This window comes from Ictidomys tridecemlineatus, chromosome 11 (assembly GCF_052094955.1).
Source record: "Ictidomys tridecemlineatus isolate mIctTri1 chromosome 11, mIctTri1.hap1, whole genome shotgun sequence".
Classification (NCBI taxonomy): Eukaryota; Metazoa; Chordata; class Mammalia; order Rodentia; family Sciuridae; genus Ictidomys; species Ictidomys tridecemlineatus.
This window is the reverse complement of record NC_135487.1, coordinates 105,516,068-105,531,255: the sequence shown is the minus strand read 5'-3', so window position 1 is coordinate 105,531,255 and position 15,188 is coordinate 105,516,068. Positions and strand designations below refer to the sequence as shown.

Below are 15,188 nucleotides of genomic sequence, written 5' to 3'. Positions count from 1 at the left end.
CTTTCGTTCCAAGGGAGTGTTTCTGTACTGGTCAGTCATCCATTATATTGATGTATTAGCCAAACATTGACTGACAAATGAATCTACAGAAAGCAATTCAAAAAGAAATAATTAGTTCTCTTCTACAGTATAAAAATCTCATATTTTAGAAAATGTTCCCACTAAAGCTATGCAGTTTTCTACCTTATAAAATGGGAAGAAGGCTATCTATGTCAAGGTTATTGAAAAATAATCAAATGAGCACTTTATAAGCCATAAAATGCTATACTGTTTAGCTAATATTATTAATTCTACTGTCTTATCCCCTGCCTTCTAAAATATCAGAGTTTGTTTCTCTTGGTTTGCTGGAAGAAGTCAACTTCATAGCTGATGTATAGGGCAAGGGGGTTGCTGGTTCTTTGGGTGCTAAAGCACAATGTTGTCTACAGTTTCTAATTTTTAAAAAAATTCAGTTCCATTGTGTTTTTACTTTAAACATGGCTCAAAGTTATGGTAATTTTCTGGATTTTTTAAATGAGTTTGGCTTTTCGTATATACTTTGAATATAATATGATGCATAAAGCTATTGAAAGAAGCTTAGGTGTAATCCTCTCTGTTAATCATTATGTTTAAAAAAGTGAAATTTATAGCTGACCTTGGTTCAGCACCGAATTAGTCATCCCTTACTAATGCAGGATATTACATCAGGAATTCCTGGGTTAGTGTCCAGCCCTGAGCAGTCAACTTCCTGAGCTATTCTAAGTCTTATAATAGCTCTCAGTTTCACGAAATTTCTTGAGTACCTACTGTGTGTCAGGCACTATAATAGGCTCATCTCCATATTATTATTCAGATATTTTCAAATTTTAAATAAAATATAAATACTTGAGTATAATTGGTAATGAAATCTGTAGCCACTGGAAAAATGGTACATGAGTATGTAAATGTGGTAAAATAAGACAAGGGATTCATTTATAGCCAGGATTTTAGGGCTTTGGTTTTCTAGTTTAATTTTTACAGTGCTCAATGAAAGGCACATATAGAACATATTAATAACTGTGTAAAATTATTATTAACTGGTGGTCTAGGAATCCCCATGACATGTCTGTTTCTTTATACTAGTCTTAGCTTCCAAAGAAGAAGAATTAATAACAACTTTCATTTATTGAGTACTTACAGTGTTCATCTTAACAACTCCATAGCAACTTCTACAGGGTTTAGCAACTTATTCATGATCACACAGCTAATAAGTGACAAAGCTCTTTTTCAAAACCACCTCAGCATGACTTTGTAATCAATGTTCTTTCCCACGATACCATCCTGTTCCCAAACCCCAAAACAGTCATCTGGCTATGTGGATATACTGTTGATGCTAGAAATTAATAATGGATTAATTTCTTTTACCTTCCTTGGGTAGAGATAACTTTTTTCTTTAAAAATTTTTCCTTTTGGTTTTTTAGATATATAACTTTAATTTGAAAATATTAAGACTAGTTTACATCATATTGTAAAATAAAATTCATTCCTTCTCTTTTTCCTTTGCAGCCTTTCATCATGTTTCTGTTTATCCAAAGAAGGAGCTTCCTTTTTTCATCCATTTTACAGCAGGACTGTGTTCTTCTACAGCAATGATAGCCCTTCTCACTCACCAATTTCCTGAAATCATGGGTGTTTTTGCTAAAGCTGTAAGTATGATCTCAAGGACTTGTGTAGAATATTTGTAAAACACACAAGACACCATCTCTAGTTTGTTTGAACTAACCCAGATGAGCAGTGAAAGATATTTGTTATAGTAAATTACAGGAATCAATTTGTAAAGTTACTACCACAAATATGTCAAACATAAATTTCTGGTGATTTGAGCTATATACTTCTGTTGCTTTAAAATTTAAAGAATACAATGCTATAACTTTATGAAGTTGTTCTTTGTAGATAACTTCTAGTGATAAACAGCATTCATTACTAGATAAAGAACATTCAAATTATTTTTTTTTTAACATTATTGCACTTTCTTTGGCCTTTAAAAACCTCCATGTTTTGCTGGGCATGGTGGTGCATGCTTGTAATCCCAGCAACGTGGGAGGCCGAGGCAGGAGGAATACAGGTTCAAGGCCAGCCTCAGCAATTTAATGAGACCCTCAGCAACTTGGCTCGACTTTGTCTCAAAAATAAAAAGAACTGGTGATGTACTCAGTGGTAAAATGCCCCTCAGTTAAATACTCAGTACAAAAAAAGAATAAGCTCCCTATTTTGTAAACTAGCCTTTTGATTTTTCCATTTACATTAAATCATTAGTTCTAAGGATTTGCTGAACTTGAAAATCAAGTAGGATGGAGTATAAGTAGGTAAAATGGATCCGACAGAATGTTTGCCTTGCATTTAGAATGTGTTTCTATATTCAAAGGTTCTCTTAATTTGTCTGTTTGTTCATGTAGACCTTCCAAAATCTTGGATATAGAGCTATGGATAGGCCTTTATTTTTATATTTACTCTTTAATTTTGAATTGTCCACTTCCCAACTCACTAAGTACTTAAGGACTGATATTAAAGAGGCTGTTCCATCACTATTCATTCTTCTATATAAATTTGTTAATTATTGTCACTGGCTCAACGTAAAATTACTAAAGATAATTCTCCTAAAATCTCTGAAGACTTTTTAGAAATCCATCTTTTCTTGTAATCTTTGCAGTCTTACTAGGTAATAAAAGTTAAAACTTGAAAATATTTAAAATGCTGATTCATTATATTCCCAAATATAAAAGCACTCAGAGCCATAGAAAAACTAGTCCTTACTTGGACTTCTATTTTCTGTATTTTTTTCCTATATGCTTCCATTCTGACTTCCTGTTTCCCTCACAATTTCTTTGCTTGTCTTAAGAATAGTTTATTGTGTGCCTTACAGACCAGTTGGCTTTCTCTGGCACCAGTGGTAAGAGCACTGGTTTCCCTTTCTCCCTGCAGGTCAACTGTACAATGTGTTAAGTTGCCATTGGCTATAGGCCTGGGAGTCTGAGAATGCATTGATTCTGGGACAGGCTTCAAGAAGAATGAATTTCCACTGTTGTTCAGGGAGTATAGATATTTAAGTTGGAAACTGACTATTCTGTTTCCTTTTAATGTAAAAAGGAAGTTTGTGATTAATTATATCATAACTCTGTTGTTTGTAGTGTGCTGATTGGGAATTGAGTGCATCTCAAACTGAAATGACCTTACTGTGTAATCTGGTATGGAAAAAACAAACAAAACAAAAAACAGGACTAAAAAGGGAATTCCATTCACTTAATAGCTAGGAAAAAGGCATACCTGTGTATTTAAAAGATACAGGCAAGCAATGGGAGGGATGATCCATGGGTTTCTTTCAGGGCAGTGGAGTGGGAAGGAGGAGGTATAGGGCAAGGAGATCTAAAATCTGGAGTAGGTATGTAGCAATTGTTAGTAGTATAGTTCCATGAGTTACTAGCTAAAATTAATGCAAAGTGTAGTCAGTGTATGCTCTATTCATCCTTGTTGGTGTATAGTGACTGCCTTTACCTAAGAGGTCACCAATTGCACCTGAAGAGTCTTAAAGATTACTTAGCATAAGTTCTTTAGCATTTCTCCAGCAGCATCTTGAGAGTGAAGAATTACATATTTGAAAGTGAAAAGCTTCTTTTTTAAACCAAAAGTTATTGATATACTGTGATTCTAGTTGATGAACAATAAAACAAACATTTATTCACTATCTTTGGGTATTTGTGTGGTTGGTAACAGCAGCATTTCTCATATGGTAGTTCCAAAGGCAGGTATCATTTGAAAGTTAATGGAAAATAATTATAGTATGGGCAGTCTCCAGTTCATAAACACAACTTACAAATGCCTTGACAAAAAAATAGTAAGGGAACTAGAGGCCCAAGTTCTAGTTATTCACTCCATGCACTAGGAGCACCAGCTTCACCCAGGAACTGGTTAAAGGTGCAGAACCTCAGGCACCACTGAAGACCTCCTGAATCAGAATCTACATTTTAACAACATCACCAGGTTATTCTATATGCATTTTAAGCTTAAGAAACCTTGTTCTGTTCTCCTTCACCAATATGAGGGATGCAGAACACTTGCTAGTGCCATATCATCCAGATGGAGAAGTATTGCAGAGTGGTTATGAGCAGAGACTCTGAGGACCATACTACTTTACTTTAGATTCTAGCCCTTACGTTTATTGGCTATGCAGCCACAGGTGAGTTTCTTAACCTTTTCTACCCTTTCTAAAAAAAAAAAAATTTAGTTGTAGATGGACAAATACCTTTATTTTGTTTATTTATTTTTATGTGGTGCTGAGGATCAAACCCAGGGTCCCACACATGCTAGGCAAGCACTCTATTGCTGAGCCCCAACCTTAGCCCCAACCTTTTCTATCTGTAATTGTAAAATGAGAATAGTGCTAACTTATAGATTTTGGTGAAGGTTAAATGAGCTTAAAATATATCAAGTATTTAGAACCGTGTCTGCCCACAATAAAAAGTAGGTGTTAGCTGTTATTCCCTTCATCATTGTCACAAAAGAGCCTTCTCCTTGTTTGGAGGAGTTGTATCCTAATCAAAATGCATTTTCCATGGAAACTGAAGCATAAATGGTAACTTGAGTGTCATTTAAACAATATTATTAGCATTATACCCTTAGCATATTATGTGTATGTGAACCACAAAGAGAGAACTGTTTCAAGTTTCTGGCACTGGAAAACTGCCTTATAGAATAAAGCCTGTTGGCATATTGCAAGCTGCCTCTATTAGGATTTTCAGTTAAGTCGGGAAAGGATGAAGTACATATTTGTTTTATTTTCCAATGCTAGGGATTGAACCCAGGGGTTGCTACTACTAGGCTATATTCCCAATTTTTTTTTTTTTTTTTTAATTTTAAGACAAGGTCTGAGCTGGCCAGTCTGGTCTCAAACTTGTCATCCTCCCCTCTCAGCCTCCTGATAGTTGGGATTATATAGCTGTACCACCACATCCAGATTATGAAATATGTTTGAAATGTATTTATATTTTTACTTGGTAAGGTGAAGCCATTCAAGAAAATATCCTAAGCTGAGCATGGTTGTGTGTGCCTGTAATCCCAGTGACTCAGGAGGCTGAAATAGGAGGATCACAAGTTCAAAGCCAGTGTTAGCGACTTAGAGAGGGCCTAAGTAATTTAATGAAACCCTGTCTCAAAATTTAAAAAAAAAAAAAAAAACTAAATTTGTTTATTGTTACCATTGTCTTTTCCTCATATAACACTTTTTATATTAATTCACATGCTAGAGTAAATTCAAATTTAATTTCTTAAAATGGATTTGTTACAAATTTTTATGATGCCTGGCACTGGGGATTAATAGTTTTTAATAATTCTCATGGCACATCAGATTTTGATAAACAGAAGAGAATGAACTAGAATGGTAGTAGTTTTAATGCCTCTAGTTTTGCATGGTATAATGCTCTGTGGAATAAGACTTAATATTTTTAACAAGTTAGGCCTGCGCCCCCACCCCGGCTTTTTTTTTTCCTCCTGGTTGAGATGAAAACCTGGTCTGACATTAGACATACAGCAATGAAAAAAGTTGCATAAATCCCTAGTGATGTGGAATGTGCTGATATCAGAGCTGATACTCTCCAAGGCCAGAATTCCTGAAAAAGGAAAAATTGCTTTTAAGTGGTAGGTCATTTTCTCACCTGCTTTGAAGCCTGCTGGGTTAAATATGAGAGTTCAAAGTAAGGGTAGCCAGCAAACCAACTGAACTGGAATCTGATTCTGCTTATCTGAAAGGAGCTTCTTTATTTAAGAGCAGCACTGCCCTCTCCTTAGAGAACCAATCTTCATCTACTCTGGCCCCTTTCATTTCCTTCTTGCAGAAAAAGCTTTCTCTTTAGTATAAGGCTCAGGAGGGTGTTATCACAAAAGTAAAAAGACAAAAAGATTGTATTTGGGGATTTCACCAACTTACTTATGAATTCAGGCACTGAATTGAGAATTGTTTTTGAATATAAAAGTTCCTAGTTGGATTTTAAGTAAATAGGGCAGTCTTTGCAATGTTGGCAGAAGTTATTAGGTTAAAGACAGGAATCAAAAAGATTCTCAAATTGTTTTACTAAAGCAAAACTTTTGTTGAATTTCACTGAGCACATGCTGTAGCTGTGCTGGGGTGGGAATGGGCCTTGTTTCCAACATATTTCTACTAATCTTTATGTGGGAAAATGTGGTTGGACATGCCAGTGATGAATTTCTGAGCAACTCATAATTGGCTGGCTCCACTGTAACTAGGGCCTTACAATCTGCTTGATTAATTCTGTAAGGACTACATTAGCCAAGTTGTATGATTTCCAAAGATATAGAAGGTCAGATGTTACACTAACAAAGGACCTCTCTACAGAGTATCTCACTGGGGTTTCTTATAGACTCTTCCTAAAAATAATTAAAATTTTTCTTCCCAAAATTACATTTTTCAAAATAATAAGCAGTTATAAGTGCCAAGTATTTGTTTTGTTTTGTTTTGTTTTTTAACTGAATAGTGAACAAAACTTTGGGGAAATTTTGTCTACTATTCTCATTTTTTTCCAGGGCAAAGATCACCTTAAGAACTAGGGGAATTGATAGAGAATTTAAACTAAATATTGATTGATATGTACCAGTAGAAAAAATATGATTATTTCTAAAGGTTCTCAGTTTTTCATTGCCATAAGCAGTAACTTGAAAGCTGTTTTTAAGTGAAAGATCTTTTTTTATATTCTCCATCTGACTTCATTAATGCTAAAAAATGTGTGATAGTTGACTATCTCTTTTTAAAAATTTTTTTTTTTTAGTTGTAGTTGGATACAACACCTTTATTTACTGATTGATTTCTATATGGTGCTGGGGATCAAACCCAGTGCCTCGTATATGCTAGGTGAGCGCTCTATCACTGAGCCACAACTCCAGCCCCTGTATCTCTTTTCTTAATATACATGTATAAGAAATTAATGTTCAGAAATGAAACTGACAGTTTTTTTCATCTTGTTTGAAAATGAATTATTTTTCAAAGCTTTGAGACTTTTTTATAGTTCATAAGGACTGATAGAGTTTTTAAACATTTTCAATTATAAAATACTGTTCTGTAACTAAGCTATTTCCACAATAATATATCTGAGATTTTCCCAAAGACTCTATAGATCATAAAATGAACCTATTGTGTAAGGTTGAAAATCTTTAACATTTACAATTTTGTTCCATTGTTAATGCCTCTAAAATCTTTATTTGGGCAGTCTGGTATATCCAATTTTTATTTTCTGTATCAGCTGGACTATTTGTAGCAAGAGAAAAGATATTTTTTTATTTTGTAGAGTTATTTGTCATGCTTTATCCTTTTTATTTTCCCTCAAAAAGACTGAGACAGAAATTTGTGAAATTACTAATATCCTTTATTCAAATTTTTTAAGTACTGAACTCATCTTTTCAAAAAAGAAAAATAATAATAAAAGTTAGATCAATGTAGTCTTCACTACACTCATTCTCCAGCCACATACTAGCATGCCTCACACATGCTAGGCAAGTGCTCTAACGCTGAGCTATATCCCAAGCCCTTTTTTTACTCTGAGACAGGATCTCCCTCAGTTGCTCGGAATGGCCTTGAACTTTCATCCTCTTGCCTCATCCTCCTGAGTAGCTGGAATTACGGGTGTCCACCCTCGTGCCCAGCAGGATAATGTACTTTTTGGGGCAAGAGGCGGGTTGTTCCAGGGATTGAACTCAGGGGCACTCGACCACTGAGCCACATCCCCAGCCCTATTTTGTATTTTATTTAGAGACAGGGTCTCACTGAGTTGCTTAGCGTTCCTCTTTTGCTGAGGCTGGATTTGAACCTATGATTCTCCTGCCTCAGCCTCTCAAGCCCCTGGGATTACAGGCATGTGCTATGGTGCCCGGCTAGGACAATGTACTTTTTATTTTTAATGCGTGTCTATATCCTCTCCTCAGAATTGAATTTGAAGTTTGCAAACAGCACCCTTTTTTCCTGTTACCGTATGCCTGTGAAGTTTACAAACGCTCTCCCTGAATTTGGCAGTGTATTTGATCATTTTTCCCCTCAAAACTAAAGTCTCAGTGCCAAAGTTTAGGACAGCTATCACTAACTGATATATTTATTCCTTAATCATTAGCACTTGGGGCATTTGGATTGCTTAGCAGTTTTTAGTAGAGCTGTGTTTAGATAGGTAACATAAACTGCTCATTCCAAAACCATTAAACTATTGATATTAGAATTCACTTTAGGAAACCTATTGATGTTTGTTTTAGAAACCATCTTTGTCTTTTGTAGATCCAACATAGTTCTCTAAATGGAGAGAATAATGGGACACAAAAGAAAATCATAATCTTGAGGAATAGTTTATATCTTTTTCCTTGAGTGAAGTTTTGCAACCTTCCCTGATCAACCAAGTTTCTAATGCTCGAAAGAACAAAATTAATAAAACTATTTAATGTATTAAACTCTAAGCTAAAAGTAACTTAGATTTCATTTAGTTCTTTTCCATTTAAAAGAGTTTATACTTATCATTTTTTCTTATTATAGGACAAATTATAATCTAATGATTTAGATGCCAAATTTGAGGCATCGAAGTTAGATAATGTGCCTAAAATCTCATGGTTTCAATAATAGATCACTTCACAATTAATACAAAAACAAGTACAAAATAAATTTCCCTAGCATGAGCAAGGCCGTGGTTTCAATCCCCAGTGCACCGCCCCCTAAAAAAAGAGTAAATTTAAAACCAGGTATATAATGATGGAGTAGTGATAGTCAAGTGGTTTTGCTAGAGAAGTATTCCTGAAGAGTTAAATTAGAAGAGAGTTTTAAATGAAAAAAGGTGATGTGGGTTACCAGAAAAATAGAAAAGGTCTTTAAATTGGAGAAATGCTTACCACCAAGGCAAAGATATCAGTAGACAAATAAGCTGCACATGGGATCTCTTCACGTATATAAGTCTATTTGATGAACTCTGATGCTTTAAAATAAAAGAGTGCACATTTGCTTTTCTGTCTTTCAGAAAAGCATTGGTCCACTCTAATTTCATTCCTTCTCTTGCTAATTAACCCCTTAAAAAAGAATGCTATTTGGGACCAGGCATGGTGGTACATGCCTTTAATCCCAGTGTTCGGGAGGCAGAGGCAGGAGGATAGCAAGTTCAAATCCAGCCTCAGCAAAAGCAAAGTGTTAAGCAACTCAGTGAGACCCTGTCTCTAAATAAAATACAAAATAGGGCTGGGGATGTGGCTCAGTGGTCGAGTGCCACTGAGTTCAATCCCTAGTACACCCCCCAAAAAATTAATAATAATAAAAAGAATGCTATTTGGTCATTTACATCACATACATAACTGTATAAAGGATGCCAGCCTCTTTGACTGCTTAAAATATACAGTAATAATGAAGAAACAGTAGACTCTGGTTTGTGATGATTCAGTGGGAATTTGACCAATGCTTTGAAATATTCGGGGGGGGGGCATTTTAATGTATCTTATGTTTCAACATTGTCTTCTTTCAAAATCAAATTAAAAGTTTGTGAAGTTTTTGTGGGGAGAGTTAGATTGCCGCAGTCCGGCTGCAGCAAAATGGGGGGGGGGGTGACGAATAACTTGTGTACGTTGATACAGCAGGAGAGGGAGCCCTTTAGTGTAGGACAACAGAGCTATTTATACATTTTGCACAGCTTATCTTAATTAGCATAAACTAGATACATCAGTCAACCAATAAGGAATCTCCACACTAATGGCTCACTTTTGTTACTTTTCAAACCACTCCCTCTGGCATTTTGCCAGGCACCATCCAGACTTGTTTACGAACTCTAACATTCCCCTGGCAAAACACCAGGTGTTATTTTGACTTGATTAGATGAAAAGAATAAACTTTTAGTTTAAAATATCAGAATTTGAGATGTTTTTTTTTTCTAACAGAATTTTAGGCAGTAGTTACACTTCTAGTAATTATATCAGTGGGCAGGAAACTTACGTGTGTTCCTTAAGGCTGATGAGTTCTCTTGTTTTTACAAAGAGAGACTTGATTTTACTAGTATTCTAACTGGAGTTAAGGGGGGCCAAAATTATCTCATTAAAATTATTTTAGGTCCATCTTTTATTTATTTATTCTTTCTTTCTATTAATACTGAGGATTGAACTCAGGGATGCTCCGCCACTGAGCTAATTCTCTATCCTTTGGATTTTTTATTTAGAGACAGGGTCTTACTGAGTTGCTGAGGCTGACCTCGAACTTAGTATCCTCCTGCCTCAGCCTCCAAAGCCATTGGGATTACAGGCATGCAACCACAACACCTGGCTTTAAGTCTATTTTTACATTAGCCAGCTTTAAGAAAAGAAATTATTTGAGTTTTAGGTGATGCTCAACAAAATTAAGAGAGGAGATATTCAGAGAATTCAAAGTAAGTAATCACCTTCCTGTCTCATTCTATAATTTCAGTCATTCTGGAAATAAAACATGTATATGTTATTCAAAGTGTAGAAAAGGACCAGATCTCTTTTCTTTGAGCACTCTTGCCTGTAGCATACAGAGAGAAATAGTTTGGAGGAGAATTTAAGAAGGGAGCATATTCTCACACTCTTTGTTAGAAACATACCAGCTCTTGTTCTCATATTTTCAATATGCTTGAGTCCCCCTGCCTTTTTTTTCCTGAAGCCGAAGTTCAAGCTTTTATTCCCAGGTAGTAGCAGCTTTACAGTTAAATTTTAATCCCTTAGTTTTGTTAGACTTCTATCTAGAGCACAGCCACAGCTGTTCTTGGCAGGCAAATACATTGCTGTTTTTCCCTCAGTCACAATGAGATAGAAAAATGTTCTCTAGCTGGGGTGTGGATGAAGGCACTTAACTAATCTTATACATAATTCATCCTTGGTTGCTGGGGTACTCAAAGTTGAAACTTTGCCGTCTGATAAAAATCAGCTGGATTTTTTATTTACTTGACTCTGATCCCTTTGGAGGTTTAGCCCTTACTGGGAGCTCAGGGATTCTAATTCAGCTAAGCCCTGGCTATGAAGACTTTTCTTATTAATTTGGTCTTGGTCTGTTTTAGGTATTGTAATACCACCTTTAAAAAACAAAACAAGGGGCTGGGATTGTGGCTCAATGGTAGAGGGCTGGCCTAGCATGCATGGGGCACTGGATTCAAACCACATAAAAATGAAATAAAGATATTGTGTCCACCTACAACTAAAAAAATAAATATTTATAACAAAACAAAAATGATTAGAACATACAGTTCAGAGTCCTGAATACCCTGAAGAGAGTCTCCTTTAAGTATTAGCTTATTACATGGAAGAATTCCAAAAGGTGTATCATAATTTATTATCAAAGTTTAGGTTTTGTAAGAGCCTCAGCATTTTAAAATATTGTAACTATTATTCCATAACATGCTAAAATATGCTAATGATTGTTCTATAACATACTATGTTTCTTAGTCTTTAATTCATTGCATTAGGATGTTACCACTAATGGATCTATTTGTTCACTGTTTAATTCAATGAACAAATCTTTGTTGTTCTACTTTTTTGAGGTATAAAATATACTCTTTATTCACAAGTAAGCTCCTTGTTTAGTGGTAGGGGCTTAAAAAAGGCATGAAAATCTGTTGATATAAGATAGAAGCCACAATTGATTAGTTCATCCTTTCATATTAATTCATTTGATGTGAAGTTGCTGACAAGTTATTTCAAGTATCTTTCATAAAGTAACCCCAAAAATCAGTCTAGATAAAAGGTACTTCTTTGCAGAAGGATATTTTTGCTTAAGGTTTCTTTAAGTCAAACATGAAAATATAAAAAAAAGTATCTTTATTTTTTTCTTTTTTAAGAAAAAAATATACCTAGCTGCCAATATCCATGTTTTTGTAAACAGCAATATTCATTGTTGTGTTTATATATAAAGTTTAGAATTTATTGAACAATGAAGAGCTCCTCAACTATTTAAGTAAGAAATATCTGACCTCAGATTCACATGGTAACTGCCATAAGACAGAAGCCTCTATGCTCATATATTTTCCTCTTTAATATATTCTCATTCCTAGTAATGACAGATTAATAAGGACTAAAGGAGTCCTCATTTTGAAAAATGAAATAGTATGATGTCATTGTGAAGCAGAATGAAATAGTTAGAGCCAGAATTAATCGGCTCTATGTACATGTGAGAGAGAATTAAGACAGCCACCCACAATTTCCCAGAGCACATTTGTTAATGTCAAAGCTTCATCCTGCAGTCACTAATTCTGAAAATAGGCACATATCATGTTAATTTAAAAATTAAAAGGATATCAGAGTAAGGCACTTAGTAAGGTTCCTTTGCCTATGATTCCAAGCTAAATTTTACCAATCAATTCTGCATCATTGATAATTCTGTCTTTTTGCAGAGAGAACCACCAAGATTATTTCTTCTCCAGGAAACTGAAAAAATATATCCTATCTTAATTGTGCTATCTCAGTCAAGTAACGGGATTGTTAGGTATGACTTTGGAATACATATCTTAAAATAGACATAGAACCTTTTCTTGAGGAGTTTAGACAATTAAACATGTAATTGATCAATATGGAAAAATGATGAAAGTAAATGGAGTAGAAGAGTAGTAGGCCCAAGGTTGTACTAGAGGGTTGAAGAATATACTGATTGAACTCAATGCTGTAGAATAAGAAAGAGATAATTTGAATAATGACTTGGAGGCAGAAGATTGAGTATCAAACTTTGGAATTTCTTGGTGCCCTTTACTTTTCTAACAATCTATCTGAATTTGCCAGACCTACTGGAACAAAGCAGAAATTTATTATTCTTTGGGTAGGATTAGCATCCTCAGTAAGTTAGATACATGATGGCATCTTCCAATTCAGAAGTTTAATTTTTATATGTTAGAGGAATATTCATATTTCTGAGTGGTAAGGATTCCACTCTTATCCATTTACCTGTGTTCCTGTTTATACTAGTAACTGTGTCTGTTAATGAGGTTTCCAGAAAGACTTAAATGAACTTCAGCCTCTTGAGTTACTGTGAAGCCACTACCTATTCCCATAGGACTTGAATGAAGATAAGGAACTCAGTTATTTAACCTTTTTAATTTTTTTTTTCAGATGGCATTGAGAGTAACCATACCTCTGGTTTGGCCTCAAATTCCATATTGAATTTTTTAAATTGCTTTTTGAGCAATAACTTTTCTCTGGTTGCTTAACCAGTCATACACGTTGAGATTTCTGTCTCTAGACCTATTTTATAATAGCTGCTCTGGGAGAACAGATGAAAAATAATAACTCAGTTAGATATTTTATGAGTATTGAAATCCCTTCCATTCAGAAATGTAAATAAAATAACCAGCATGAGCAATCAGCTTATGTCAGATTCCATGGGTTTATGTTACATAGGGAAATTATAGTGCAACCTGAAACATGCTTCTTAATGAATTCATAGTGGTGTCACAGTTGAATGTAAACCCTTGAGCTTTTCTTTTGTGAAGGGTTTCAGAAATCACCTTTTATAAACTGCCTAGGGGAGGGGAAAAAACTAAGAGGATACTAACAAATGCTATAACTGTTAAGTGGCTGCCTTCCTTTCAGCACCAAAAGGTGCCACTTAAGTAAAGCAGAAACCTAGGATACTGCTCACCTTTTGGGTTATTCAGTGTGCACAAAAGTATGTATACTGTGTGCCATGCTAGGTCAGACTCACAATCTAAAATGTATTCCATTTCTGAAAGTGGCACCAGGGAACTGCTATGGAAGTTCAAGGTTGCCCTTGTACTTCTTATCCTAACAAGTTAGAGATTTTCAACTAAAAAGTATGACAGAGCCTGGTAAAGAACTGGTTTTACCTTCACAAAATTTAAGAAACTAGAGATCTAATTGGAGATCATGAAATTAGAATTTATCTCCCATCTCTGCTGCTCCAGTGCCCTATAATATACGAAAACTATCTCCTTATTTGATACTGAATTAGTTTTGGAACGTCTAAAGCTCTTTTCCAGCTCCCCTGTTTTCACTATGACCTCAGATATCTGCTAGCCACGAAAATCCAGTATACCAAATGGAATATAGGGGATTTGTCAAGTTTTAAGTTGGAAGTGAGGAAAAAATGTATTTTCTATTTGAAATAATTCCTTTTTCAAATTTAATTTATTAAAAGTTTGGCTTGAGACTGGGGTTGTGGCTCAGAGGTAGAGCACTCGTCTGGCATGCATTGGGCACTGGGTTCGATCCTCAGCACCACGTAAAAAATTTAAAAAATAAAAGATATTGTGTCCACCTATAACTAGAAAATAAATATATATAAAAAAGTTTGGCTTGACGGATAGCAGGTGCTGAGCCTATTAAGTCTACATTAATGCATCACAGTCTGGATAGGATATTTAATATCTCCTTCTTAGCCTAGAATTTCAAATGATTAGGATCTATAGTTAATGATACATAAAATTTTGTTGATCTTTATAATGCACGTCTTTTTTAGTCCCCATGTCTGTATCAAACGAGCTCATCCTTGTGTTTTCCCATAAGTATCTTCGTATTTACTGACATACATCAAGAGGTTTTGTGGCTTGTAGGGGACTCTGAACCATTTGACAGTCTAAGTACATAGTCATCCTACATTATCTAAGCCCTGATTTCATTATTCTAGTCTTCTTTTATTCTCCCAATGTATATAATGTGTACTTGCTTGAAATTCCTTATAACAAGCACATTCTTGCTTCTAAGTTTTAGCGTACACCAGATCCTCCTTCTTTTTTTTTTTTTTAACACCAGGGATTGAACCCAGGGATGCTTAACCACTGAGCCACATCCCCAGCCCTTTCTATATTTTATTTAAAGACAGGGTCTTGCTGAGTTGCTTAAGGCCTTGCTAAATTCCTGAGGCTGGCTTCAAACTCATGATCTTCCTACCTCAGCCTCCTGAGCTGCTGGGATTACAAGCATGTGCCACCGTGCCTTGCCCCAGTTCTTTCTTTAGAATGCCTTTCCCTGACTGTCCTCAAATATTTCATGCCTTATCTTATAAAATTCCAAATCTAAAGTCACCTCCTATAGAAAGCCGTTTCTGGTTAATCTCATTCACCTGATTCCTTTATTCTAAGACTCATTTCCTAGTCTGTTAAACCACTTTGATTCTTTATAATTGCTATTTCTGTACATTGTCACCCAACAAGTACAGTCATTCTAGGAATGATGATCTTCCTCTATTCTCTTGTCTT

At 35.2% G+C, this 15,188-nt stretch overlaps 1 protein-coding gene across 20 annotated transcripts in view; it reads left to right on the top strand.

Moving 5' to 3' along the window:
• The window catches only part of St7l (suppression of tumorigenicity 7 like), a 255,364-nt gene that overhangs the window by 69,084 nt on the left and 171,092 nt on the right, over positions 1–15,188 (top strand). For 17 of the 20 annotated variants that reach the window (XM_040287383.2, XM_078027022.1, XM_078027023.1 and 14 more), the window contains one exon: positions 1,525–1,664. In XM_040287383.2, the coding sequence (XP_040143317.1) occupies positions 1,525–1,664 (140 nt within the window). Of the gene's footprint in view, positions 1–1,524; positions 2,579–2,940; positions 3,701–12,374; positions 12,467–15,188 lie in introns of those variants that run through there. The other 3 variants (XM_040287378.2, XM_013363945.4, XM_040287388.2) reach the window with 3 other exon arrangements.